Here is a 25,454-nt window from a genome sequence, read left to right on the forward strand (position 1 = left end):
TTGGTTACAGGAAAGCAAAAGTAATTAAATGGTTCATTAAAATAGCCTTCAAACTTCAATTGTTTCATGATCTTTATTTTTTATGGCCTTGATGCCCTTTTTGAAATTTTAAGTTGGCCTTGGTGCCCTACCTCATGGCCTTGGTGCCCTTTCAAAATTTGACAAATTCAAGGCCAAAGTGGCCTTGCCCTAAAAATCGGGAAATTTGAGGCCTGTTGTACACCCTGCAATATACACCGTGTAATTCATTGTAGTGAAAACTGTTAGTGATTGTACTGCTCAGTTAAAAAAACCTTGTTAATATCTACCCATGTACATGTTGGACCTAAGGTTAAGCTATTGAGTAAGATCTTGCATTGTATGAACAACGTTTAGGCTTGACCCATTTAAAGTGAACTCGTCATACAAGTAACATACCATGATCATGAAAAGTAACAGACTCGCTCAAGTTTAGGGTTCAATAGGTTTCAATAAGCCCTCATGACATTAAAATGTAATCTCCCTAAACTATTTGAGATTTTTTTATAACAAATAAATATAAAAAAAACGCTGGGAATAAATCAAAGTCTTCATACAATTCAGTGTAAAACTTTCTTTACATTTGTCAGCCATTTTCCTATTAAATCCCGTTCAGACAGGAGCCCCACAGTCATTCCGACCCAAAATATTGGATTGGATATTGCATTGGAGGTCGTTGGTTCAAAGCCTGTTGTAGTTAATTTACCCCAAATCCCGTAGTCTAGGTGGCGCCATTTTTGGAGTCAATGTCCTTTGTTTTACAAAATGGACACAGTTGAGTGTCTTTTAGGCCATGAGACATCTACAGGCTTACCATTATTTGGAATTACAAGCTTAGCAGACAATAGCTGCTTATGACAAGTTAAAGGCAGTGGACACTATTGGTAATTACTCAAAATAATTATTAGCGTATAAAACCTTTTTGGTAACGAGTAATGGGGAGAGGTCGATAGTATAAAACATTTTGAGAAATGGCTCCCTCTGAAGTTATGTAGGTTTTGAGAAAAAAAGCAATTTTCCACGAATATGATTTTGAGACCTCAGATTTAGAATTTGAGGTCTCGAAATCGAGCATCTCAAAGCGCACAACTTCATGTGACAAGGGTATTTTTTCTTTCAATGTTATCTTGCAACTTCGACAACCAGTTCAATTCAAATTTTCACAGGTTTGTTATTTTATGCATATGCTGAGATACACCAAGTGAGAAGACTGGTCTTTGACAATTACCAATAGTGTCCCGTGTCTCTTAGTAGCTGCAGTAGTGCAAAGGGTCATTACATTGCTACATGTCTACCTATTGCATAATCCTTCAATAGAACCGTTAGCATTTTGCTTTTGTACACCAATGTTTACACTCTGATAGCAGTTTCAATCACTACACACTACTCCCTAGTCCCAGATCATTCTTGTCTGCTCAATGATAACTATCTAATCCTAGATGCATTAGTTGACTCTCTCACAATGTAACCTGCAAGGGATAAACCAGCCTCAATCTATGATTGATGGTGTTTGTGTGCCTATGAGGTTGATCTGTAAACACCACACAATAGCCACTGTAAAGCCTCAAGTGTTGACCTACTGTGAATATTACGTCATTTCAGTAGCTCCAAACCAATGCAACAATATAAACTCAGCTCATAATTTGGGAAGGCATGATTTTGTTTAAGCTCCATTGACACTAACATTACGGTCACACCCTCATGTTCCGACACACATGTAACGACACCCCTACATGTATGTTCTGAGCTTCTGGCATCCCAATAGATGTTCTGACACCCCTCATTTTTCAACACCCCATATTCTGACACCACTATCCTCCATAGTTTGTTTAGAGATTCTCTCTGAATATTTCTAGAAGCTAAATAAAGCCAGACTTCTAGGAAAAGCAAGCAGCACGGTAAACCACATTTTTGACCGACTCTGCAAGAGATTACACTATAATGGTTAGTTATTCAGTTCGGACTAGTCAAGCATGCAGTGTATTGCAATGTCATGCACTGAGTCAGTAGGCTCAAAAACAGGGTTTGAAATTAAACACTGGACTACATGCCCAAGACCACTGATTTTTCCCTAGTAAGTCCGGCGGTGTTTTTGAATAATTACACCTTATTGCATTTTTAAATTTAACTGATAATACTATGTTTCAATCATGTTGAGTATGGGAGTATTACTTACTCCTAAACAAAATGAGATAAATCTTCACTTTTAGCATGTTCTCAGAACAGCTCAAATGTGCAAGTAGATAGTGTTCTTCTCTTTTTGATTCCGGTCTGCCAACAAATTCTCTGGTCCTGGTAAGTTTCAAGCTACAAAACCTGCAGACTTGTGGGTTTTGTCCCCGAATCTGAGCCCTGTCGAGGTTATTGCTAATGTAAGGATACAGTAGAAAACAGATCAATGTAAAAGCGAGTGGTAAAACAAACCTGTAATTCGAATGCCTCGCTCACTGGAGGCACTATCTTCAATGTGAATGCAGTGTCTTGAATCACGATCACATCCTCAACTTTAGAGTCTTTTTGGCTCTCCTTTTCGGAGTCTGTCCTTTCATCATTTTCTCCCTCGACCTCTTTGCTCTTGTCTCCTTCCTCGGTGCCATTCACAGACGGAAGATCCTCAGAGTTAGACTCTGTGGCATCGCTTTGCTCAGTGACAACTTCACTCTTGCTGTCGGGATCGTCGACAGAGGCTTCCGAGTGCCCGTTAAGGAGCGGGCATTTGGTGTCTGGTTGCACTACCTGATCTGGCTTTTCATGTCCATTCTGGGCCTCTGTAGTGTTGAGATCACCGTTGAGCCTGTTGTCTTGATGGTCACTGTTCATTCCATTCATGGTTGCTGGACTATCAGCATCCCCTCCTCCTCTCTGACCATTCACCAGGTTAGGCTGAGCTGTGGCTGCTTTCAGCTTCAGAACTACGAGGAGAATAAAACATGAACGACTTACTCGTTAGTGAGGCCAGTACAAACATAAATCACATGTTTCATACATCACATGTTTTTGAAGGATACAAACATTCAGTTAATTTTCAATACCTCTTCCAGGAAAACTACATTTCTTCAAAGGGAGGGTTAACAAGTAACTTTCAATGGTAATTAATTTTTGGAGCAATTACCAAAGTTATACCCTCTCTTTAAGTTACCTGTGTGACGTTTTCCCCTCGGCTGTTAGCACTGGACTATAAATGGTAAAATTACCGGTTTACTCAGTTAGTTTACCCCCATCTCCAAAAGTCCATTGCAAACAGGGCTTAATGCATGACGCGCACAATGGCACCTATGACTGATGACTCTGTTGCTTAGTATTGATGACTGATGACTCTGTTGCTTAGTATTGTACCTCGAAAGATGCAACAACAATTGGTACAATTTGGGGTAAAATTTCATATAAGACCGCAAGGCTTGTAGCTAAAAAAGTGTTTACTGGACCAAAATTTATTTAACAAGACCAGAATCGACATGAGAGAGAGAGAGAGAGAGAGCTTTTGACACAGTCATTTTTATTTATATTTGAACCAGCACTAAGAGAGGATTGTCTCATGTGTTATGGATATAGTATTTTTTGATACTCGAATTGTATAGATCAGACTCAAAGTTAACTTTTGAACATAATTTCTTTCTGTAAAAGATATTAGACAGTGAAGCCCGGTTCATACTTCATGCTCATGCGAAGCGAAGTTGACGTGAAGTTGACGTCAAAACCCTCCTTTCGCAGCGAACTTCGCAAGTGAGTTAAGCTGAGTTCAACTGCTGTAAATTTTTTGTTGCGAATTTGTGACGTCAACATTCGTATCGCATTCGTATTGGCAGGAAGTATGAATCAGGCTTTTGGTATTAAATATTCAATTGAAAAGTAAATGACTGCCGGACTTGTCAGGCCATGAATATACTGGCCTAGAGCTAAAATCACTGGCTTCAGACCAGTGTCAAATTTCAGACCTGATTACCTAGTTGAAAGACAAAAACTTCATATTTGATAAACAATATTTATAAAATTACATCCCATGTATTGACTCACTGAGTGTTAATGTTAAAGGCAGTGGACACTATTGGTAATTGTCAAAGACCAGTCTTTTCACTTGGTGTATCTCAACATATGCATAAAATACCAAACCTGTGAAAATTTGGGCTCGATTGGTCGTCGGAGTTGCAAGACAATAATGAAAGAAAAAACACCCTGGTCACACGAAGTTGTGTGCTTTCAGATGCTTGATTTCGTATGACCTCATATACTAAATCCGAGGTCTCAAAATCAAATTCATGGAAAATTCTCTCTCATAAACTATGTTACTTCAGAGGGAGCCGTCTCTCACAAAGTTTTATACTACCAACAGCTCCCCATTACTCGTTACCAAGTAAGTTGTTATGCTAACAATTATTTTGAGTAATTACCAATAGTGTCCACTGCCTTTAAACATGAAGTTGAAAAAGTACAATTATTGTAGACTGTTTGAAAGTCATATTGCACAGTACCACCTGAGTGGGTTAACAAGTCCTTGAGGAAACACAAGCTATCCTAATCTTAGTACATCAGAAAATACATTATGAAGACTCTAAAATATCTCTTATCAGCTAGAAAAATTATGCTGGCAGTACTGTGATGAAAGATTTGTGTAATTCCTAAATGAATCTGAGAGTAATTTCTGAAAGGAAGCAGTCAATGAAACACACATCCTGTTACTATGAGAATACCAGCAGATACTCAAACCACAACCATGAACCTAGCACCCCTACATGTAGTAAGAGTGTCAATATCAAGTAAACCACAAAATCCGTGATCCAATGGTGGTACCTTCTTCAACAATGAAATGGGACATACTTTATAAACACTAGCTTTCCAACTTTCACCCCCCCCCCCCTCCCCAGCATCCCATACCACACCACCAATCTGCAAATGAGGAAATAAACCTCAAATCTGGCAGTCCGAGTTTCAACTAATGGCGATTACTTGAGGTGCCACGTGCTTTTTATATAAAGTCACAAGATACTGTTTCTTTCATGAGAAAAACTGGGTTTTTTTTTCATTTGAATTAAAGATCTGTTTCAATCATGCAATCACTTCAAGTATTAAGTGTTTTCTTGAAAGAATATGTACACCTTAAGAAATCTTAAGAAATGTTAAGTTTATCACCAAATCTGATTTGAGTTTCTAGAAATGGATACATCTGATAAATGAGATTATTGTTATGAATAGTGAGGGGAAAAGGGTTGGGACTTAATATTTTGATTTAATCTATCTTGTAATGTATGCTTTTCTTAATTTTCTTTCCTTCCAGCGCATCAAACACCATTGATAGACAGATGGCACTTTACAAACGTTATATTATGTTTTAAGTATTTTTGTTAATATTATTACTGTTGACACCCTAACGGTGTAATCGTAGGTTAATTCAAGTGTACAACATAATTCTGTGTGCCTTACCAATTACCAATTATTTTTGTAGTTATTTGCCATTCACCTTTACAAAAGATGGAAGGTTTCAGCAGAGATAAAGATCAAGCCCAAAAAGCTTAGCTTTACAAAAGCTAATTCCTGAACACTTTCTTTTGGACTCCATCGGCAAACCTTGGACTCAGCAGCAACAAATTACTGTGTATTCTCTGGCCATGGCCCTATTGCAAGTTGTTATTGGAACTTTCCTAGGAAAGGTACCCAATTACAGACCCATTTACATTCCATCAACAATGAAGTTCATGGACTGACTATTTATCTATTATGCTTGAAAGGAGAGGTCATGGAAAGGATTGATTGCTGAAAAGGTACAGCACCCAAGTTACTTGGTCAAAGTTCTCTGTTCATAGTGTGTGCTACACTACAGACCTCATCAACCAGGATGGCATAAGGGTAAAGCCCCTCAATGCACACATGAAGGGTTACAGCAGTGTCTTCATTGAAAAGGTGCGCACTTCCATAATGCAAAAAATATGATTTGTATTTGAACAATACATCTTCTAAGGCACAGTATTGGCCTGAGGGGTGTATATTGTGTCTTTTGGACACCCTGTTTACATTTAAGACACCCTGTTTTATCTGTCATGACACTTTGTAAATGTATTGAAAGTGAACAATTTGGACACCCAGTTTTGAAATTTCCAGCAAATAGGCCGATGGCCATCCTTTAACCATCCTGGTTAACCTTGGCACTGTCTTAGCCAGGAATTTAGAAATTGGGAGTGCAAACTGAAAAAGTTGGAGTGCAACCTAAAATCACTATAAAAAAATTGAAACATTGTACGCACACAATGCTGCTTACCGGTGCTTACCGCACAGAAATAAATGACGTCACAATGCAAATCCATGGTAAACTCGTAATATAGCCGCCCAATTTTCCTGCTAACCTGTGAAATACACTTGCACTTTAGCAAATTTTTCTGCTACAGTAAGCACAAATATTTGCTTACCGTTAAAGCCATTGGACCCTTTCGGTACAGAAAAAAAAAAAAGTTCACAGATTTACAAATAACTTACAGGGTTTATAGAAGGTAGTGGTGAAATACTTCTCTTGAAATATTATTCCATGAAATGCTTTACTTTTTGAAAAAACGGTAAAACAATATCAATTCTCGTTAACGAGAATTACGGATTTATTTTAAACACATGTAATGACACGGCGAAACGTGCGGAAACAAAGGTGGGTTTTCCTGTTATTTTCTCCAGACTCCGATGACCGATTGAGCCTAAATTTTCACAGGTTTGTTATTTGATATAGATGTTGTGGTACACAAAGTGTGGGCCTTGGACAATACTGTTTACCGAAAGGGTCCAATGGCTTTAAGCAGCGCTATGAACGTGGGCCCTGGTTAAAATATTGGCATCCAAGGCCAAAGCCCCTGGGCAAAGGTTTCCATAGTAGTAATACTCACTGAACTTGCAAGATAAATGACAAAATACACATAGATTGTGTTTATTAAACACTCTAAATAAAAACAGCCTCTCTAACCTCACAATGTACATTCAATGTTTGAGTAGCAGTTGTTAGCAAGTTTATTTAGTTGAGTAAATACTGGGGGAGAGGGGGGGGCATGTACGTTTTACACTTGATGTAAACTGACCTTTGTCTTACTTCATTATCGCTTCAACCTTAAACCAATAATCTGATATTTGTAGATCAGTACACTTTGCACCTACTCATTAACAACACACTATCAGACTGGTTATCACAACACTTAGTTGATGGATGCAAGTTCAACATTTCAGTAGTGCAAATTACACCAGGTCTGATTACACACCATCATGGAAGATAACCTTTACAACAAGTTGAATCCATATTTATGTACAAAGTAGGTCAACTCAACATCAACTCACTGCACTTATCAAAAAGAGAAGGTGTTCACCCAACCCCAGTGTTCCTGAATGCATACTGCATCAAAGGACCTTAGTGTAGTAAACCAATACATTTAACGTGTGTAATGTACCGTGCTAATGTAAAGGATAGGTCTCAGACTGCGTTCCCACTGAATCCACAATGCGAGATGGGGTCCTGCACCAGGATTAGTTGAAGGCATGAAATTGAGGTTCCTTTTCCAGTCGAGTATGATCGCGCATTGATCCACCTTTTGGGAACGGAAGTGCAGACCTGCCAACCTTGTAAAAAAAATTTGAGTACCACATTATTGCAGCGGCATAAACATGATCGCCCAGTGCACAACGGCATATGGCACAATGCTTACAGTCAGTCAGCAAAAACCATGGACCACTTCATTTTAGATGAACCATTCATTTAATGTAATTATGTACCATATTCACACAAAATACAGGCTACTTCATAATAAAAAAAGTTGTATCATGATATCAGTGTTTATCTTAGGGGTGGTTGATGTGGCCTTTTCTGACTTTTTGTGCTCGTGACCATAGTCTGAAAATAAAATGAAAAAGAAATAACCAGTTGACTGCTGGAACTATGTTCCAAATGCCTAGATCAAGGATTTAAAACTGAAGGGGCAAAAGTTGTTTTTTTTTTTTTTTAATATCACAAAAAAATTGGCCAGGGGTTTCCCTACGGGCGGTGAGACCATTTATTTTGACACATTTCTGATCCATAACATATATTAATTTCATTGACAAGCTCTGTTGAACAATGTTCCTAAACTATTAGTAAATTAAACTCGGCATGAAAATATTATACCTTGGTATCCATCTTTGGTTGCCCAGTAAACGGACAAACGAAAGCTCACCGTAGAGTTTTTCAGTTCCACTTCAATTCAGGCATGCTTCAATTCATCATTTGTTTCCCTTATCAGACTTATACAAAGATTACAGGCCATTAAATTCCCATTATTCTCCCCAAATTCTCGGGAGTTGGGAAAAATCGTGACGTAAATAATAACATCACTACCTCCTGACCTAAACTGCTGCCGCTCTTTAAGTGACATGTCTAAATCAAATGAAGTGTGTGCACTGCCAACTGCACACATGCACTGTATTTTCCACGTTGAGGAAGAAACTTCTTCGGAGCATGCATTCTCTATTTTCCGGGTGGAGGAGTACTTTTTCCCCCATCACTGACACTTCGCCTTCGATCGGCGTCCATATAAACACACGGCGACGCCGAACGAATTCGAGCCGAACACGTGCGTTGTGTGCACGTACATGTACATGTACATCCATGCATAAGGCTGTACATGTACTATACCTGGTTGACCGAACTGGTATGCGCCCTTCCCACCCCCTCTGTTACGCATTGGTTTATTAGTTTTCCAGCGGGGGTAAGAATTTGAAAAATAATTCTAAGCACAACCTCTTTTTTATCGAAGCGCATAATGATCACTCAGATGTGGGGTGTTTTTGATCTATTGTTTTTGCACTTGGGGTCGACGAATAACAGTTGATTAAATTGAGAACAAAATTGTTTGTTCGGTCTCCAGTTTTAAAACACCGCGATATAGATTTAGCTTTTTGTGTACGTTCTGCAGAATATCTCGTACCACCGTACTCAGGGGTGAAAATGTGTGCATGGTACGCAAAATGCGTACAGGTTGGCAGGTCTGGAAGTGGATTAAAAGTTCACCAATGCAGGTCATCCCGATGCAGGCACTTATGGCGACCACACAGCATGGGGTGGCCCTTGGGTTCCCACTTGCGCTTATTTCTCTTTGATTGCCCCTTGATCGCCCTTTCGGGGTCCTGACAGCCCTTTTCTCGAATTGTGAGATCAATGCAAGGTCCAGTGGGAATGGGGCCTCATACTTTAAATTGTAGCTCCTCATACCTTAGGAAAATACTGAATGCTGAAGCGCCATGAGCATCACCTAGTGACATATTCAGGCCTGGAATTACATGGAGGCCTTGGAGGCTTCAATGGCCATGGTCTCTGTTGCCCCTAGTCTTGGCCTTGGTGCCCCTTCAACAGTTTCCAATGGACTTTATTTCTTATAGAAGCCCCCTTTGCAAAACGAAAACATGAAATTCCAGGCCTGTAGATTTGAGCGCTAATATGTAAGAAGCAATATTATTATTATTATCATCATTATAATTTTAAAATTTGTCAAATGTTAATAACCAGTCAAATCTTCATCAGAAAAACTGTTTAAGACAAACTTGATGTTTATTTCTTTTCCATTCAACGATTCTGTATCTTTATAATGGATGATGTCCATAGATTCAGCATTATTGAACCCTTAAAATGCACAGTATGATATCTCCCAACACAGAGCTCACAGTAATTGGATACTGGTACCTAACAAATTGAATTAGGTCTCATTTACCCCTATGGAGTTTCCACTAGACCATGCATGCAGACAAGGACACTAAATTTGGGTCCCACACCAAATAAAGCCATGAGGGACTCCACTTTCTGCACACACGTGTGTAGAAGAATACACGTGTAAAAGATTACACGTATTCAGGAAATCCTAAAATTTTTTGTTTCTAGAAGTTAGAGTTAAGTTTATTTCAAAAGGGGAGAAATATGATTGCTCCTGAAGTTACAATAAAGGGGTGATTCTCACTCAGTCACTTTAATATTATGTTGACCTTTTGACATCACTGCCAAAAATTTACACTAAAAAAATGTAATCTTATCTAGTACTACCAACGTTAGCAAAGAATGAAGTACATGTGTACAATGTACACTCTGTGGCCATACAGTACATCATATCACTTGCAGACATCAAAATCACTAAAATTTGAAAAATTGTACCTTTTTTTGTTTTTAAAACAACTAGGCCTGTAAATTCAATTGTGTATTTTCACTTTGAGTAAATTATATTTTTTGTCGATTTGATAATGCTATGCAAATATTTCCTATTGCCCACAAACTGTACAGTACGTCAGTTTCAACCAGACAGATGTTAAGTGACTGTCTGGGTGTTCTTTGATTTTAACCAGTTTTATCTACATGGTTAGGTTTGGGAAGTGCACAATTTAGAGACCTTGTTTTTAAATTGGCAGTAAATCTGGACAACCCTCTCTCAAATCTTGTCTCATATGAATCCAGTTTGCTGTGGAAGATTTTGAGACGCGTTGACCACAGACATGGATCCCGTAATGCAGTATCCATCCCAATTAATAACAATGTTACACTTCACTCTTGCATGATACCATGGGGTGTCTTAAATTACACTGAGGTAAGTTATGCAAGGAATACACTGCAGGGTATGCACGAAATAAAGTACAGTCACATGAGGTGGATCAGGTTTAAGTTGATCTGTACATATTTTATAATGCATGGTAGTCAAGTATATAAACAAATGGTAACTTAATGCTAAGTAGTTTTGTATTCGTAAAACTGTTGTGCCTTCTGGAAAAATCAGTTAAAGATGCTATGTCAGATTTTTGGCCGATTTGACCCCAAAATTTGGATTTAAAATTCAATAGGTATTTTGATGGGGGTCGAGAAAGAAGCTTTCATTTGAGCCATTGCTCGAAAAAGTCCGTCAATTATTAGTAGCAGTGAAATAAAGTGCTCAAAATTAGTTTTTGTCGGGATATGTCACCTGACCAATTCGTATGTGTTTTGTAAGAAAAGTTTTTAATTTTTGTCATGGTTCCTGACCATTAAAAGTAAAAGTTAAACTTTTTTTCGTTAGAGCGGGTGATACTCTTTGAAATACCATTCACTCAAAAAAATCTAATTTTTAATGTTTGGGGCCAAAAATCTGACATAGCATCTTTAAACTATCAGGGTTTTTCTCAATTAGGGTTAATTTAATTACCCTAGTACCTTTTCAGTAATTAGCCAGCAGGACCAATTTGCATCATTTTAAGCCTACCCGCAGTTATACAAGTCCATCAAAATTCACACTGAAATAGCCACACTTGAAAAGAATTTTGACTCGTATTTTTACTACAAAGACACTGGACACTATTGGTAACTGTCAAAGACCAGTCTTCTGACCTGACTTAAGTTTTTCATAATAAAAAGTAAACTTTCAGAAATACTGAAACTTTTAGAATTTAACACAATTCAGAAAATACCAGAACATTTTATTCAGTGATCAATTATGCAGCGTCATCACCAGTCACGACACCATGTAAATTGTTCACGCATCCAAATGCCAATTTACCAATGCACATATAAAAGGTCCACAGAAATTTGTAGAGCATTCAAGGAGCACCCAAGGAGCACCCTGCCAGAGTGACCTAGTAAAGTAACAGCACAATAGTAAAGCTTGGACTTAAATTGTTTTGGATCAATGCCAGATACAAGTTGTACAAAATAAATTTACCATCGTACACATCATTTGTGTACACATCATTTGTATACTACTTGACTTCCAATTGGTGCACAAGTGTAATACAATTTTAAAGGCAGTTTAGTTTAGGACTGTTTTATTTTGTTTCTGAAAAAGGGACACTTAACACTGTAGATGCAAACTAATTTTGATTTCATGATATTTCAAAGGAAAATATCTAATAATCACATGCCCACTAAGCAAGTCAACCAACATTTTTCTAATTTAATGTTACAGACAGTGCAAACTGGAGCAAGCCTACCACATGTGAAAATGTGTAACTCACAGCAGACAGTATGAAATTACTCAAGAAACATAATTAAATGTAAAATGTAAGAGTGACATAATCAATCATGTACTGTATCTGTAGCTGCACTATCATATAGGCCTACAGCACATGTGCTATCTCTACCATGCTCAACCATACAACTCTACACAACCGCAATACATGTGCTCATGTATACGTAAACTATTGAACGTACCTGTCCGTCTGTATCACATGTGCTAATGCACCCATTAGAATACCAAGTCTGAATAGAATGTAGTGCCATTGGGTCAGAGCGTATTGACAATCTTGCCCAGTAGTACCTTTCAGCTGATGCAATGGCACAATGGGATTACCAAACTAACCTGTTACATCGTTGCATGTGGAATCAACACTCATCAATGGTAGAGACAACCAACTAATAGCATTAAAATACAAAATACATACTACAAACACCAAGTTCATACACTAAATAAAATCCACTAAATTGGACCAAATGCAGTATGGAATTAAGGGCCATACACACATGCATTATAATGTGATTTACTACTTTTTAAAGGTTTTTAATTTGTTCTTGCAAAACCAAAAGCTGCAAAACAGTCCATCAAATTTAAAAACAAATAATTTAAAATTGTAATAATTTAAAGCATGCCTCCCTTAAAGCTTTTGTTGAACGCTACATCTGTACACAATTCTTAAACGCCAACACTGTATGTAAACCATTTGAGTAATTTAACAACAAGATGATTTTACCTTAAAATGCACCGTTGACCCAATCCAAAATCAACTTAAACACCACCCACCAAGAGTGTATGCCTTAGGGGTCAGAGTTCAGACCGGGTTATTGGAAAGAATAGCAGTGGAAATTTACTGGAAATGTTGCATGATATAAGCATGGAGGTAGGTTGTAGATGTGCTCTCATTCATAAGATACTAGTTTATTGCTCCGTGATGTAATGAAGCATTTGAGGATTTTATGCAGTTAAAAAAAACAATTTGTTTCTAAAAACTCATTCACAAATGGAATTTGGGTTTTTTCAGTGAAAATACATCCAATTGGCTAACACTTATTGCTGAAATTTCTTAAGTGTTGAGTTTCTTTTCAATACAAATGTTTAGAATTTCTGGGACTTCAATTCATTATTTTTATTAAACTAACCATGTTGTCATTCAGCCATTTAGTTAAATAAAATACACAAATTTGTATACATTTGTGTAGTGACAAAAAGACAGCTGGATTCTTTAATGTTCCTTTATTTGTTAACCAATAGGCCCCTTGCATAATGGGCAATGCTGCTGGTAGTGGTATGCTGAGATTATGAACAAGTGTTTTACACACCAGGAGCAGCTGCAGTTTAAATAAAAGCCTGCCTATATCTTGTTTTGTCTCAGTAGTTAGGGCTCCTTTTTAGTGTGACACCATAAGCAAGAGGTCTATTAAATCATATTTCTTCATAAATACCTGGGACAGTTCTTCCATTCCGAGTGGTCGAGTGATCAGGTGGCCATGCCGTTCAATATAAGACATGTATGTGAGTGTTTTAAAAACATGGCCTGGGAGATCAAGTCAAAATGTCATTGTCCTGGGAAAAAAATACGCGCATGGTCGGGGACAATCGGCATTTGTAGTGTAGTGGTAAAACTGAGTAGTTGGGGACTGAATTACAGTAAGAATTTTTCATTTTATACATTTCTTTATATTGCGGAGTGGATTTTTTGTCGTCCCCAGGGACAATAGATATCAAAGAACACATAGAGCTTAATTTTGGCGAGAAAAAAAAGAAGAGAGATTTGCGATTACAAAACTCATTGATCCATGATTGAACCATCATCGTTTATGTCGTGAGAGATGTACTACTATGAGGTTACGGGAGACGATAGCGGACGAAACCGAAATAAATCTAGGAGTACGTCATCGCAACTAGGTGACTCACCATGAACCGGTCGTGGCTGTGCGACGCAGCTAAAGCCTTTATCGCATGTATCCATGACACTGCCGGTTTTCAAGAACCTCATCGACACTCTTTTATGCTTAATAAAAACTAGTAAAAGGCCTAGAATTTCATTTTGAGGGCAATGCCTTTTCATTTTGCAAAGGGCACTTCCAGTGATTGGGAAATCTTGACGTCAATGGGAACCTTTTGAAAGGACACCAAACCAAGGCCAAAACCAGGACAATCTGACTCTCTGAGGCCATAACCTCCTCATGCAATTGTTAATACATGTAGAACAATAATTTACTAGGCCTATTCCTATGTACTTTTAGTTTTAACAATCAAATCAGAAACTATTTCGGAATCATTCGCATACACACAGGTCAGAATCATTCATAATACTCAGACTTTTTTACAGGGAAATCATGAAACACATTTGAAGTTATATGAGTGACACAAGAATCCCCAAATTCACAACCTCGAGATCGGTGCTGTATAGTTTATCATGGTTATCACACTTGCTTAAAATTAATAATGCATCGATGCATGTATTTTTCCACGGCCCCTTTTATAACCCTATATAATGCACAAATCCAACGTGATGTAACATCGACCCGCCACACACACACACCACGCAGTCACATCCATCCATTGGCGAATTTCATAACTCCAACTCGAAAACCATCCTCAAATTTGCATAACTTACCGGCACTGTCTGCGGTTTTCAATGCACCATCACCCTGACAAGACAGTTCGCTTTCACTTGGCAACTTCTGGGTCTGCTCTGCATTTTCCGAAGTATTTTTTTCGATTACGGAATCTTCTGCCATCGTTTTTAGGTTTTGATCGACCGGCGAAAAACACGTGCGTAACTCAATCCTAGATTGATCGTTCGTTTGTACACCGTACACATGTACATGTACATGTACTGTATGTCCGTTGTGAGTGTGTGGTGAACGTCTAGGGGTCACACGCAGAACCTATCACGCTTGCACACTGGCTAGACTGCGAGAGTGCGGATGATCGCAACACCGTACCAGCGATAGTAATGTACGCAGCAAGGGATGTGCACACGCGTAGCTTACAAAACGTACGTGCATGGGGTCATGACCTGAATGCGTATGGGCACTACACGTTTTTGCACCTGCGCAACACAGTATTACGTACCAGGGTGTTGGATGAATGGGGGCGGGGCTGGGGTGTGTGCCTTTTTCGACGATGCAAGCACAGAATTTCGCACATTAGCCAGAGTAGACATCATGTTTTTAAAATGTTTACTTGACCACAAAATAACAAATACTTTTGTTAGGGCCCCCTTTTTATTTCTTGTTGTCACAGGGACTGTTGTCGACACTTGGTGATTACTCAAAATAATTGTTATCATAAAAAAAACTTTCTTTATTAGGAGTATATGGAGAGGTCGATAGTATAAAACATTGTGAGAAACATCTCCCTCTGAAGTGACGAAGTTTTCAAGCAAGAAGTAACTTTCCACGAGTTTTATTTTGAGACCTCATATTTAGAATTTGAGGTCTCGAAATCAAGCATCTGATGTGACCCATGGTGCGAGAAGTGTTTTTTTTCTTCTTATTGCATTAATATCTTGCAACTTCGACGACCGATTTTCACAGGTTTGTTATTTTATGCATATATTATGTTGAGATACACCAAGTGAGAAGACTGGTCTTTGACAATTACTAATAGTGTCCAGTGTCTTTAACCATGGGAGTTTATTTTTGTTCTCCATTTGAACTAGAAATGTCAAAGACATGTTGACAAGTCTTCAGTCTTGTGTTTCTCCTTCTTGGAACCTTGAAGGCTAAACTAGGAGGTTGGTGGCCGATGACCTATCAGAGAGCAGCAAGAAAGTGCCTTAGAAAGCAAAACTCACTGTGGATGTGCTGGTGCTGTTTGATGGTGAAACAAATTTTCAAACAATAACAAATTGTCACGTTCAAATTCTCCAGTTTCCCGGCAAAGTGTATTAGTGGGTTTTTTTTTTAAACGAAAACAAAAAAGCGACCCTTTAGACCACCGTTTTATAGAGTCGTGCAACCACGTCTGCAAATCTGCACCTTTATTGTTTCATATATAGACTTCTCAGATTGTCTATTGCCAAAGGGAGAGAGAGAGCTTTTTTAAAAAATCAGTACAATTGTGTTCCTTATGAAACAGTGACTGTATGAATGTCCCTTTGCACATAATTATATGCGTATCATGCACTCCCATCGTTTCCAATAGTCCAGAGCGCCAGATTTGTTAGTGTGTGTATTATCAAACATACGTGCGTTTTACCAATAAAAGGCAACATTAAAGGTGTTGATCCCCGAGGGATAATGGAGCTTTGCAATTATTAGAGAATTTCGGGAAAAGGTTCCCCTATTGTACTGGGGTTCCTCCAATGGTCTTGAAAGTTCATCCACGTTCCTGCTGTTTGTTGGTTCAACATTTTTGCTTATGCGTCCATTATTTGTTGGTTCTTCCATTGTGTGTTTTGTTTCTCCATTAAATTTGGTTCCAACAGTGATCAACCGTGTCGTGATGCGAACCGTTTACCGGTTTTAATGTGAGTTAGAGCTCTCAAAGTATAAACATTAATGTGAAATTTTAGGTAGACAGGGCAGGGGATTCACTCCCCATTATTATGGGAAATTAACATTAAGAGAGGGAGCTTCAGAAGAAGTTTGTACCGTCTACCTCCATTTAATGAGGGCACAGAATGTCCGGGACTCCTCACAATCTTATCGACTAGGGAAGGGTCATTTACAAATGAAACTCAAACTGATGACGCACTGGTTAACTTATGAAACGTGTTCCCAAGGAACATTCTTAGTGGCCCCTGCTTGTTTCGCTATATCGTCACGGTACATGCGTGAGTTCCAGCAACGGGAAACTTCAACAGCGACCTCTCTTGATGCGTTTTACTTAAACGGAAGAAGTGATCTAAATACCGTAGGCCTACCCAAAAGTGAAGATCTCTGTAAATCATTTGTAATTTTGAAGCTTGTTGCAACGAATTCCCATTAGTTATAAGAACTTTCATCAAAGTTGGCTTTGTGTCCCATGCTTTAAAAGATGGAATAATAATTGTCTACAGAGACTTCTTTCACAAGTCGTTTATGTTGAGGAGTGAACAATCATGTCATAGAGTTTGAAACCTAAGATTTGAAAATGGTAGTAAGCTTGTAGTTTCTACACCAAAGAACAAGTGGAAACCTGGACGTCAAAAGGGCAGTTTTGGTTGATGTTTTGCTCAAAATCACAAGCAGTCTATAAAATAAAAATTTGCTGCGTTATTTGCCCTCAACATCACATAGGCTTAAGGTTATGTACAGCATTTTGTTCACACCAAATGCACAGAATTGCCAAACTATTGGGTATAAATAACAAAGGGTAAACACCTTTGTGTTCTCTTTGTAGTCCATTTGTGATAGAATGGATGTACTTTCAAAATCATGACAAGTAGCAGGCATCTTAAAAGACACTGGACACCTTTGGTAATTGTCAAACAACAGTCTTCTCACTTGGTGTATCTCAACATATTGTATGCATAAAATAACAAACCCGTGAAAATTTGAACTCAATTGGTCTTCGAAGTTGCAAGAGAATAATGGAAGAAAAAACACCCTTGTCACATAAGTTGTGTGCTTTTAGATGCCTTGAATTTGAGACCTCAGCTGAGGTCTCTAATTCAATTCAACATTTTTCAGTGTAAAATTATTTCTTTTTCAAAAACTACTGTACTTTCTCACAATGTTTTATACTATCAACAGCTATCCATTGCTTGTTACCAAGTAAGTTTTTATGCTAAAAATTATTTTGAGTAATTACCAATAAAGTCCAGTGCCTTAAAATAATTGTTTTTATCACCGCGCCAAAACTAGGGTGAACTTTTTGGGGACACAATGGGTGCACAAGCCCTTTTCACTGTGTGTCCAAATAAAACTACTGACTGCTAAGCATTTTTGGGGACCAATAAACCACTGATGTAGTTTCGCTTGAACACCATAAAATACAAGATCATGAAGGCATGTATTATGTTACAAGGCATCACAATGAGACCGAAGAACTGGACCAAATTGTATATTCATGTTTATTCAGGACATTACATCACAGCATGTGTTCACAGTGGACTGTATGCGAATCATGTATTTTTAGGCCGAACCATAAAGCAGCTACATTATTAGTTTGCTTGTCAGAGTGCCCCTTTAATGGGCTTTAAGTTTCAATTAAACAGCACAAAAAAGCTTTTAAAACGTCCCTTTCTGTTATTGTTCGAGGGGATGGGAATTCCTTATTTCTGTATACATTAAAATTTGAAAAACAACTCCAATTTGGACAATCAAAACAAATTAATAACCCTTTGGTATTACCCACAATGCATCTCAGTACCCACAATGCATCTGCCTTAGCGGCCATCACAACTGAATAACTTGATATATAACTTAAGTCAGTCTACAAAATAAATGGTATAATTATAGGAAACAATATGCACAATTTGGGAAACACAAACGGAATATAAACTTATTTTCGTCTGGTGTTGTTAGATCAATAATTACCATCATTTTCGACAGAATGCATTATTTAAAATATGGATTAAACATCAACTTAACATCAAAATAAATAGACTAAATGTAAAAATCCATGCTTTCAAAAAAGGGCAACCAATTTAACTCTAACTGTACACTATGCACCACAGAACCTACATGTACTGTCCAATATTATTACGGATTTGTGGATAATTGTCATGTACCAGAATTGAACAAAACAAATAATAAAAAATAATAATCTTAAACAATTTGTTTAATATTTACATCAATAGCCCTCTAAATACTCCTTTTCCATGCCCAAAGGAGGCAAGATGGTACTACCCATAATGCATCTCAGTACCCACAATGCATCAGTAAATTCTAATCACAAACGGTTGAATGTTTATGGGTGCTCAATGCAAACAAAATCTACCAGTAAGAAATGCATACAACCTCATGCAACCAGTAAGGTGCACCAGGCAACAATGTCCAACGATTCTGCATTGGGCAAAATCTCACAATATTATTATCCACAGAAACATTTGGTCAAATCCTATGGATGATCAGCCAAATAGAGTCAGAGTTACAATACTTGAGACTGTTTCCTGTTATTGCTTTTGCTTAGCAGATTTTCCAGCAAGTTTTCGTCCTTTTACTGCTTGGTGAAATTGGTTAGGACTTAGCCATTTTCTACACAAACACACCAGATGATGAAGGCATCAGTTATACTGTAATAACAATCCAACTAGGGACCAAAAAAGCAGTTTAGAGCCTACAAGAGAGAGGTACATGCATTGATTAATGTGTTAAAGGTAATACAAACTAAAGTTTAGTTCATATGGTAGTCAAACACAAATTGTGAAATGAACGTCCCCAACAACTCTTTAGATTAACTACGATTTCATAAAAGTTCAACACAACTTTCTTAACTTGTTGGAATAACTATTCCTGTGGCTTAAAATACATGCATTTCACCCCTGTTATGTAAGTGTAAAAACTCACCGGAAAGCAATGTATAAGGCATGGTGACATTAAGGAAGAGTTTGTAGATGTTTGAAGACAAACTGAATGAACAAATACTGCATATTGCTTGACAATGCTAAAGATGTTTTGTTTGCAAAGAATACAAGCATAAAGATGTCTCTACTTTCTGTGTACATCAACAAACAAATCTGATAACCAAGTTAATGCTCATCCTCTGATACAGTCCCTGTATATTTGGAAAATTAACAACATGAACAAATCAAAAATCTTGGCTCACAAACAATGCTCATTATTTGTTTCCTTAAGGCGCTAAAAAGTGTTTGAAGAGCTGCTTTCTTATCAAGTTACACAAACTACGTTCACCTTTTTTGTTATTAGCTTTCTTGAGGGCGATGATTGGGTACGGAAGAAGGGAATAGATTCTACAATATGGACAGCCTAGCAAAGACTACGCTCATGGCATCACTACATACATCGCATTGACAAGTATGCGACAAAACATTTTATATACAAGCGCCATCTACAAATTACAGTTTGGAGTCAGTACATTTTCACGTCAGAGAGAACTCTGACCTTTCCCCCTTTGTGCATCAAGGTAAACCAAGTAATACAAACCGGACACCAATTTCACAAAGCCTGTCGACCTTTACTGCTTATAGAATAGTCCTTAGCAGAAATTCTATTTCATAACTGCTGCTTACTGTAAGCAAAGCAAAAAGGGATGCTAACTTACAGTTAGTTAGCATATAAGAGACACAGCAGTACAAATCCATTTTGAATTTGCATCACAAAATCATCTTGATCATTATGAAACAGTTCTGATTCAGGACGCTTCTTTGCTCAAGTAAGCACGACCAATTTGCTTACAGTCAAACATCTTGATGAAATTGAGCCGGACCTACCGTTCATTGTAAGCCTCACTGAGGCAAAACAATGTCTACTTTATCCTAATAAGTAACAACAATAACCTTTAACAATACTGCTGCGCTATTATCTCGGACTAGTGTCATAATCTTAATTCTGTACAAGTTTTGTCCCTGTTAACAGCATACATTGTCATCAATTTATTTATACATAAACAACACATAGATAGCATGCCACATGGCTTATATAATTTGTTTAATTATCATACACAGAAACCTTTTAAATATCTCCCAAGCTTCGTCCGTTGATTAGATTTAAAAGTGTTAGTAGCTGGCCTGTTTTCTTCTTCTGTGAAAGCCATTGAAAGTTTCATTATAATCCTAGTTGATAATATCCAAACACGCTGTATGATACCTTAAAAAGCTACAATACAGAATCCAACAGGAAATGGTCTGGAATCTCAAATTACTGTCATATTGTAAAGAAGTTATATATCTTTTTGTTCTGTGAGTTTGCTTCAGTTAAACATAACCATCCTTTTCTTCAACTGTATTTAAAAATTATCCCGGAAATGACCCACACTTGCTGATGCCTTTGTTCCGAGATAAACCCCTTTTTCTTGACTATTTAAAAACAAATCACCCCACCGCTATCTTATAAAAAAAGATCTGCAAATGGGAAAATACACCAGCAATTTGAGATTTCCAACCTGTCTCATGCTCTCAGCAATAATCAAGCCTTTTAAAAACTCTACAGCTTAATTTCAACAACGATCAAAATACACCTGCAGTTGTTTAAACACCTAGCTTTAATGTACAATTTGACTAGATATCAGATAAATACATGACCTTGACCTTTAACTCCCGACCTTTGCATATTAATAGTAGTGTACAATGACATCACACTCATGGCAGAAAAGAAAAAATAATCAACAAAAAACACCAACGTTATATCATTAAACGATTTGTCAGCTTCATATCACAGTAATTACAATGTTCTTTTTAAGATTCGCCATTTTTGATTGATTTGATTAAAATACATTTACTCATTAAGCTTGACAGTTAACGAAGGCTTGCTTTGTGTAGCAGCATTTTGACATCATTGTACATGGTGTATGAATGGTAATTGTAATTCATCCACACACCAGCCAACAATACAAGCACTTCAGTGGGCAACATTCCCTGTAATATCTTACCATCAGAAACAAACACACAACTTGAAGTTTCACTTCTAGGAAAGAGACATTCCCCGTACGGGAACTGGAAGAGTCACTTCTGGGAAATGGAAGGTTTCCTCTTCTGGCAACAAAAAATTCCCACTTTGAGGAAAGGCAAACTACATTTTTGGGAAAGGAAAATTGCACTTGCACAAAAATTTTCTTTTGTAAAGTCAAATGTCAATATCTGTTCCAGATGAACTTTGATCAAGAATAGTATCTTGAAATTAAAGGAACACGTTGCCTCGGATTGGTCGAGTTGGTCTTTGAAAAGCGTTTGTAACCGTTTGTTATAAAATGCATATGATTAGAAAGATATTTTAAAAGTAGAATATAATGATCTACACAAGTATCACTCGAAATTGTGTGGTTTTCCTTTTACCTCGTCGACAAACACTTTCAGCCATTTATGGGAGTCAAAAATTTGACTCCCATAAATGGCCGACCGTGTTAGTTCGCAAAGTAAACAGAAAACCACACAACTTCGAGGCAAATGTGTGTGGATCATTGGATTCTACTTTTAAAACATCTTTCTAACCATATGCATTTTATAACAAACGGTTACAAACACTTTTCAAAGACCAACTCGACTGATCCAAGGCAACGTGTTCCTTTAATTAGTGACAAATTCAGCAAATTATTTTCTAAATTTGTCCGAAACAGTTGACAAATGACCGAAGTGATTTTTTCTAAAATTTCACTAAACTAGCACTTATCTTTTGACATATATTATCTTATCACCTCTTAAGTACTCTTTCAATGCACATTTAAGAAACAAGATGCACTTCCAATATCCCAAAGGCGACTTTTCATGCAATACAATATGGTGTCTTTTAACAGAGCACTTTTAACTAACGAAACACAATCATTGTCACTACAGTGTTAAAGCACAATGGTAATACTAGAATTCTTTATATTATTGTCAATCTAGCCACTCGGGGTGCTAGTTTCCGCGTAGTACATGAAACCAAATTAGACCCCCCCCTCGTTTTGTGTGAGGATGAAAGAAGTAACAGCAGCATCTATATCATTTTTCGGTTCTAAATGAAGATTTCCCAAAGCAGGTTGCTAAAACAGGCTAAAGTTAACTTTGTAGTCCAAAGAGACTGTTATGTGGCAAACAGTTTTCGGAATTACTTCAAACCTTACTCCGATATCAACAAATCTTTGTGCAAGACATTTATTTAATGTTGATATGTCATCCGATTTTGGAGGTGTTTCGTTTAACCAGTTATCAATGACAATTTGCACAATTGGTGTTTATTATAAAAGGATGTCAGTTTATTCATCATTTTTCTTTTCTTCACAGAACTGAAGTTCCACTTGATAGGGTGCTGTTGTTTCACCCCTCATCGACACACAGAGACACCACAAGTCAAATCACTGGACTTTACAGTGGCGTTTTAAACATGCTCCAAACACACACGGTGGCAGAAACAAAAAATCACCCAAACCAACAACACGAAACCCTTAGAAGTTAGTCTGCTAGTAATAGTAAGAGATATGACTGGTTGTATGTTAAAGCTGTGCATACATGTACAAGGTTGCCATTGGTTATATAGTAATAGAGATACATTTAAATAGGATGAGACCCACCCAGGGTATCATTAACGGCACTCCCAGACTTTGACAGACAGGTCAACGCTACCGCTGATGATGAACGGAGCGGACTTGTGGAAATCTGTATCAAATGAAGCAAAACAGTGAAAACAATTAGTATCAAAAAGGTAGGATTTGAGGCTTTGGTGGAGATATTCAGGGCAGATGCTTTGTTCAGTGTAAGGGCAATGCATTTTTTCTCTAGATGAAGGTAAAATGATGATGGGCCAACAAGAAACCCCAAGCCTATGAAAGTTGAAATGTGCATGTTATTTCTCCTTGGCTATTGTGCAGATTGCATGGCCCCCAACTCATAAAAACAGATAAACAACTAGACATGTGTGTTTGTAATGTAACAAACACTGAGGGTTCTGTTGTTGGAAAGTAGAAGGGAAATGATATACATGTACAGGGCGAAATGTGCTATACAAGACCACTGGTGAAAATTAATGACAGTGGTTGGCTGGCCAAATCTTATCACAAGAGGGCGCTAAACAAGTTCACCATAGACCATATCGGAAATACTCGGTATGCACGCAAAAGGTGTGGAATGTCGTGTATGCTGGTCTAGCTAGCGACCACCAAGTTTGATAGCTATCTAAAGCAGCATGCACCTCATTCAACAGTTAGGGCTTGTGGAATGGGTATTTGTGAAAAGGTCTATTGAAATTGACAAAGTCATTGATTGAAAACAGTGGTGTTTTAGGCGGATGGCCGAAACCAGCTTAAGAGTAAATCATTGTGTCTTACCGAGGGAGGTGACAAAGTGTGTGTGTGCGTTGAGAACCTTCTGACAGCGTCGATTCTTATAATCCCACACCCTAATGGTCTTATCATCAGACGCACTCACTATAAACTTGCCTCCTGGATGGAATAAAACTCCTCGCACCCAGTTATCATGACCAGTCTGTAAAGGACAAGAAAATAAAAATAGTAATGAGAAATGATAATGGTCTACACTCTTAACCAAACTAAGCCCAGCTTATCCTGTTCCTGCCTTCACCCACTATTGAGCTAAGCACAACTACCAGTTAATCTCCAAGAGGCATTACTTAAGCAGCATCTTGCAACAGAGTCCAGCATCCTGTGGCGTGTCATGGCCAAGCGGTATAGAGCCCTGGATTCGAGCTCTGGTGTTTGATCAGCAGGGTGTGGGTTCGCATCCCGGTCGTGACACTTGCTACGTAACATTGGGGAGGTAGTGCTTTCTGCTCTACCAGCCAGGCTTCGAATTGATGATACCCAAGCCTGTACATCCGTATGGACTGTAAAAGGGGTAACCCTGTTTCAGCCCTAGGAGTAGGTGGCAACGGCCTCTGGAAAAAAATAAATGTAGCCCACACCTTGAAGTGGCCTTCAGGCCTTGTGTGTCTGGCGACTTGCATAAAAAAAATTATACAAAAATCCTCCTGAAATGGATCAGATGATACTGATCTAAATGTCGAGTTGTCAGCCATCGTATTCTCAGAAAAAACATTAATCAAAAGAGATTTAACCATGGCGTTACCACTAACCTCAACTAATTATACTCTCACCATGCAAAGTTTCAAATCCTACTGGTCTAAAAGTAGTTGAATTCCTACACTAGTAACCCAATATCCATTTTCACTCTCCTTACAGGTTTCATACAAGACCACTGGGATGGGCTTACGAGCTTGTAAAATTCTTGTTCAGGATGTAGTGATTCATGATGCAATTGATGTACTTTCTGTTTGCGGCAACACCATGTGTGGGATTGATTGTACATGTTCTTCTGACCAGTGTTTGAACAATGATGTATCTTTTCCTTACTAGGGTTATAATGCAGACACCAGTGCTAACATCTCAATAGTGAATGTGATATTGAACATTCATATATATTCTTACCAGGGTTATAATGCAGACACCAGCGCTAACATCTCAATAGTGAATGTGATATTGAATATTCATGTATATTCTTACTAGGGTTATAATGCAGACACCAGTGCTAACATCTCAATAGTGAATGTGATATTGAACATTCATATATATTCTTACCAGGGTTATAATGCAGACACCAGCGCTAACATCTCAATAGTGAATGTGATATTGAACATTCATGTATATCTTCTTACCAGGGTTATAATGCAGACACCAGTGCTAACATCTCAATAGTGAATGTGATATTGAACATTCATATATATTCTTACTAGGGTTATAATGCAGACACCAGTGCTAACATCTCAATAGTGAATGTGATATTGAACATTCATATATATTCTTACCAGGGTTATAATGCAGACACCAGCGCTAACATCTCAATAGCGAATGTGATATTGAACATTCATGTATACATTCTTACCAGGGTTATAATGTAGACACCAGCGCTCACATCTCAATAGTGAAAGCGATATTGAA

At 37.8% G+C, this 25,454-nt stretch overlaps 2 protein-coding genes across 3 annotated transcripts in view; both read right to left on the reverse strand.

Moving 5' to 3' along the window:
* Window positions 1-14,906, reverse strand: part of LOC139938140 (clustered mitochondria protein homolog) — a 76,516-nt gene extending 61,610 nt beyond the window's left edge. The window contains exons 1-2 of the mRNA XM_071933521.1: window positions 14,593-14,906; window positions 2,443-2,930 (exon numbers count right to left, since the gene is read on the reverse strand). Coding sequence (XP_071789622.1) covers window positions 2,443-2,930; window positions 14,593-14,716 — 612 coding nt within the window. The 5' untranslated portion in view covers window positions 14,717-14,906. The remainder of the gene's footprint in view (window positions 1-2,442; window positions 2,931-14,592) is intronic.
* A 3,047-nt stretch (window positions 14,907-17,953) lies between these two features.
* LOC139938356 (lissencephaly-1 homolog) overlaps window positions 17,954-25,454 on the reverse strand; it is a 38,503-nt gene continuing 31,002 nt past the window's right edge. For both annotated transcript variants that reach the window (XM_071933819.1, XM_071933817.1), the window contains 2 exons: window positions 23,829-23,985; window positions 17,954-23,160 (listed from right to left, as the gene is read on the reverse strand). In XM_071933819.1, coding sequence (XP_071789920.1) covers window positions 23,087-23,160; window positions 23,829-23,985 — 231 coding nt within the window. In that variant the 3' untranslated portion in view covers window positions 17,954-23,086. The remainder of the gene's footprint in view (window positions 23,161-23,828; window positions 23,986-25,454) is intronic.

Source organism: Asterias amurensis, chromosome 6 (assembly GCF_032118995.1).
Source record: "Asterias amurensis chromosome 6, ASM3211899v1".
Lineage (NCBI taxonomy): Eukaryota > Metazoa > Echinodermata > Asteroidea > Forcipulatida > Asteriidae > Asterias > Asterias amurensis.